The following is a 2,511-nucleotide window of genomic DNA, read 5'->3' on the forward strand; positions in this document are numbered from 1 at the left end:
GGTTATCTGTATTCACGGCAGGCTCCTGCTTGACTGCATTCGCACCAGAGCTAGTAGGCAACTGAGGCATATTCGTCTGTGAGTTGTTGTTGGTTGGTATGAGGTCGTCGAGACCCAGGATATTATCAGCACCCTCAGGGGGAGCAAATGTTGCCGAGTCGAACAACGTCTCCTGAGTGGTGGATGGATCTTGTGAGTCGTTGTTCGTCGGAGCCAAAGTAAACTGCATATTTGTAAAATTAAGTTCTGAGTGAGGTCCATCAGCCGTAAGGTCCATCACGTCACTGTTCTGGTTATCCAGTGACTTTTGCTCCATGACCGGCATTGGGGCCATAGGGGCCATGGCAGCAGTTACGGCTGGCGCCGGAGAGGCGCTGGGTTTTATCTTGGGTTGCTCGGGCGCTGTAGTTTGTGCCATGTTTTGACTGGCTTCATCCTTCATCACCGGGTCGGACTGACCGATATCGGGGAGCCCCATGCCCATGTCAGGAAAAGGGGCGACTGGCTTGTTGGCCTTGAGCTCCGTCATGGGCTGGTCCTGAGGAGGCGGAGGCGGTGACGACTCAAGGTCAATAACCATGGGCGACTTGGACTGAGACTCAACGGGCTGAGGTGCTGGAACAGGTTGCTGTTTTGGAAGCTGTTGACTCTGTTGCTGCTTCTGCGCCTGTATCCGCTTGATGTCACGCATCAAGACAGATTTGGCATCGATCTAGGGAAGCATGAGAATTGGCAACATGATGAGGTGGAAAGGGTTAGAAAAAACTCACGATATCCCATTCCAACTTGTGCAAGGCTTCTCGGAAGCCGTCAATAGATTCAGGCAACTTGGACTTGAGTGTCGCTTGGCTTGACTGCGCATTGCCCTGAACATCTTTACGCGAGGCCCTGAGGGCTTTACCAGTGTGAACCAGCTGGATAGAGTGTTAGCGGGGGGGTTTGAGTTGTTCATCACATGAGTATGAGAGTGCTCCTTACGACGTTGTCGACCATGGCCTGCAGGACGTCCAGCGGGTCCAGGGAAGATTGGGACGCCATGGTTGAGGCGTGTACAAAGAAAAAAAAAAGGCAGAGAGAAATAGAAGTTCAGTTACAGACAGGCTGCAGGATCTTCTTGAAATAACCTGACCTATGTAATGCGGGGATAGATGTCAGACATATGATGAGATGTCGTTAATGTTGAATAAAGGTAGAGAGAGTAACATACCTGAAGGCTGAACCTAGGTACTGAGTAAAGCGCGTGTGTTGGTCGGAGCGACATCACGTGCACGTGCCTGAAAGTTGGGACTCACTGGTGGTCTCAGCAGTGAAACCTACTAATGGAGGTAAGGAGTTGCGGTTGACTTTTGGGCAGTCAATGAAAAAAAGCTAATGAATGCATAGAAATCATATCAGACTGGGTTTAATTTAATTTTATTTTTCGGTTTTCAAGTTTATTCATGAATTACAGGTCTATCTATACATATGGAGGATATATCTAGAGAAATTTATCAAGGAGCTGCTGGCAGCTTTATTTATGCTTTCAATGAAGGACGGGAAAGTTTCAGAATTCCATATTCCCAGGACCCATTTTATTCACTTACATAGATCTCTCTGGCTCTAATCAAACATAGGGATGAAACCTCCAATCATCTCTCACTCGCCCACTACCTAGACAATCTTGCAGTTGATCACGAAAGATACATTATAGGGTGCGTTGCTGCTATCTGTTGCTTGGATCCGTATCCGGGCGGCTCGGGTGTTTGCTCTGATTTACTGCTGTTCTTTGTATATAGGTCCCTAGGTACGTTAGGTTGGTATGTGAGAAAAGAAGTTGAAATGGATAACCCCCGAAGATTGGTGGTCGCTGTACGATATCTCGGAATGAATGCGAATGCTTGCACTGAATCACCTTTGAAGCTTAGAACGGCCAGGTGCCAAAACTGTACCAAGCTTGTGTCTCGGCTCAGCTTATGCGAGGTTCCAACCTGTTCCTCTAAAGCCATGCAAGCCCGAAAATGCTTGCTCGTTTTCCTTGAAGTTCTTCTCCTTCTCCCTTCGTTATAACCCCTGACACAGGGATTCAGATTAGATAGCTAACATATTAGTCAGCCAATCACATTGACCGGACCACCTGCAGGGTCTCCGTGGTTGTCTTTGTAGGTTAGCAGTCTGCATTTTCTTGCATTTCCTTACAGACATGCAGCCTGTACTGTCGGTAGCAGGTACTGAACGTGAAACTGTGCAAAGTAAAGATGCCTAATCGACATCCTGCTCTATGGATCGCATTGGCCTTGAACACTTTTGTAACTTTTTTGTTCCAGGGCCCTCCCATATTCCTCTCCAAACGTTTGTAGTTTTTGAATTGATCTTCGTGATAGGTTTCCTTGCGAGCTTGCAGTCCTTCGTCTCTCTTCGACTTCATTTTCTTGCTATTTCCTCCCCCTGTGTAATTCTCCCTAAGGATCGCCATTTCTCTTCCCCTGCCTATCTGTACACCTAAAAGGTCGTTCATCGCATCTTATATTAAAG

General features: G+C 47.5%; 2 protein-coding genes across 2 annotated transcripts; both read right to left on the reverse strand.

Annotated features, from left to right (window-relative positions):
• Positions 1-12: 12 nt before the first annotated feature.
• On the reverse strand, positions 13-1,038 carry FGSG_12734 (uncharacterized protein; the record flags this gene model as incomplete). Its single annotated transcript, XM_011325648.1, has 4 exons — positions 13-61; positions 165-667; positions 771-914; positions 979-1,038. 4 exons carry the CDS (start codon positions 1,036-1,038, stop codon positions 13-15), a joined length of 756 nt encoding a protein of 251 aa, XP_011323950.1.
• Positions 1,039-2,143: 1,105 nt separating this feature from the next.
• FGSG_12735 (uncharacterized protein) lies at positions 2,144-2,452 on the reverse strand (the record flags this gene model as incomplete). The annotated part of the gene is made up of 1 exon (XM_011325649.1): positions 2,144-2,452. One exon carries the CDS (start codon positions 2,450-2,452, stop codon positions 2,144-2,146), a length of 309 nt encoding a protein of 102 aa, XP_011323951.1.
• Positions 2,453-2,511: the final 59 nt, after the last annotated feature.

Source organism: Fusarium graminearum, chromosome 3, assembly GCF_000240135.3.
Source record: "Fusarium graminearum PH-1 chromosome 3, whole genome shotgun sequence".
Lineage (NCBI taxonomy): Eukaryota > Fungi > Ascomycota > Sordariomycetes > Hypocreales > Nectriaceae > Fusarium > Fusarium graminearum.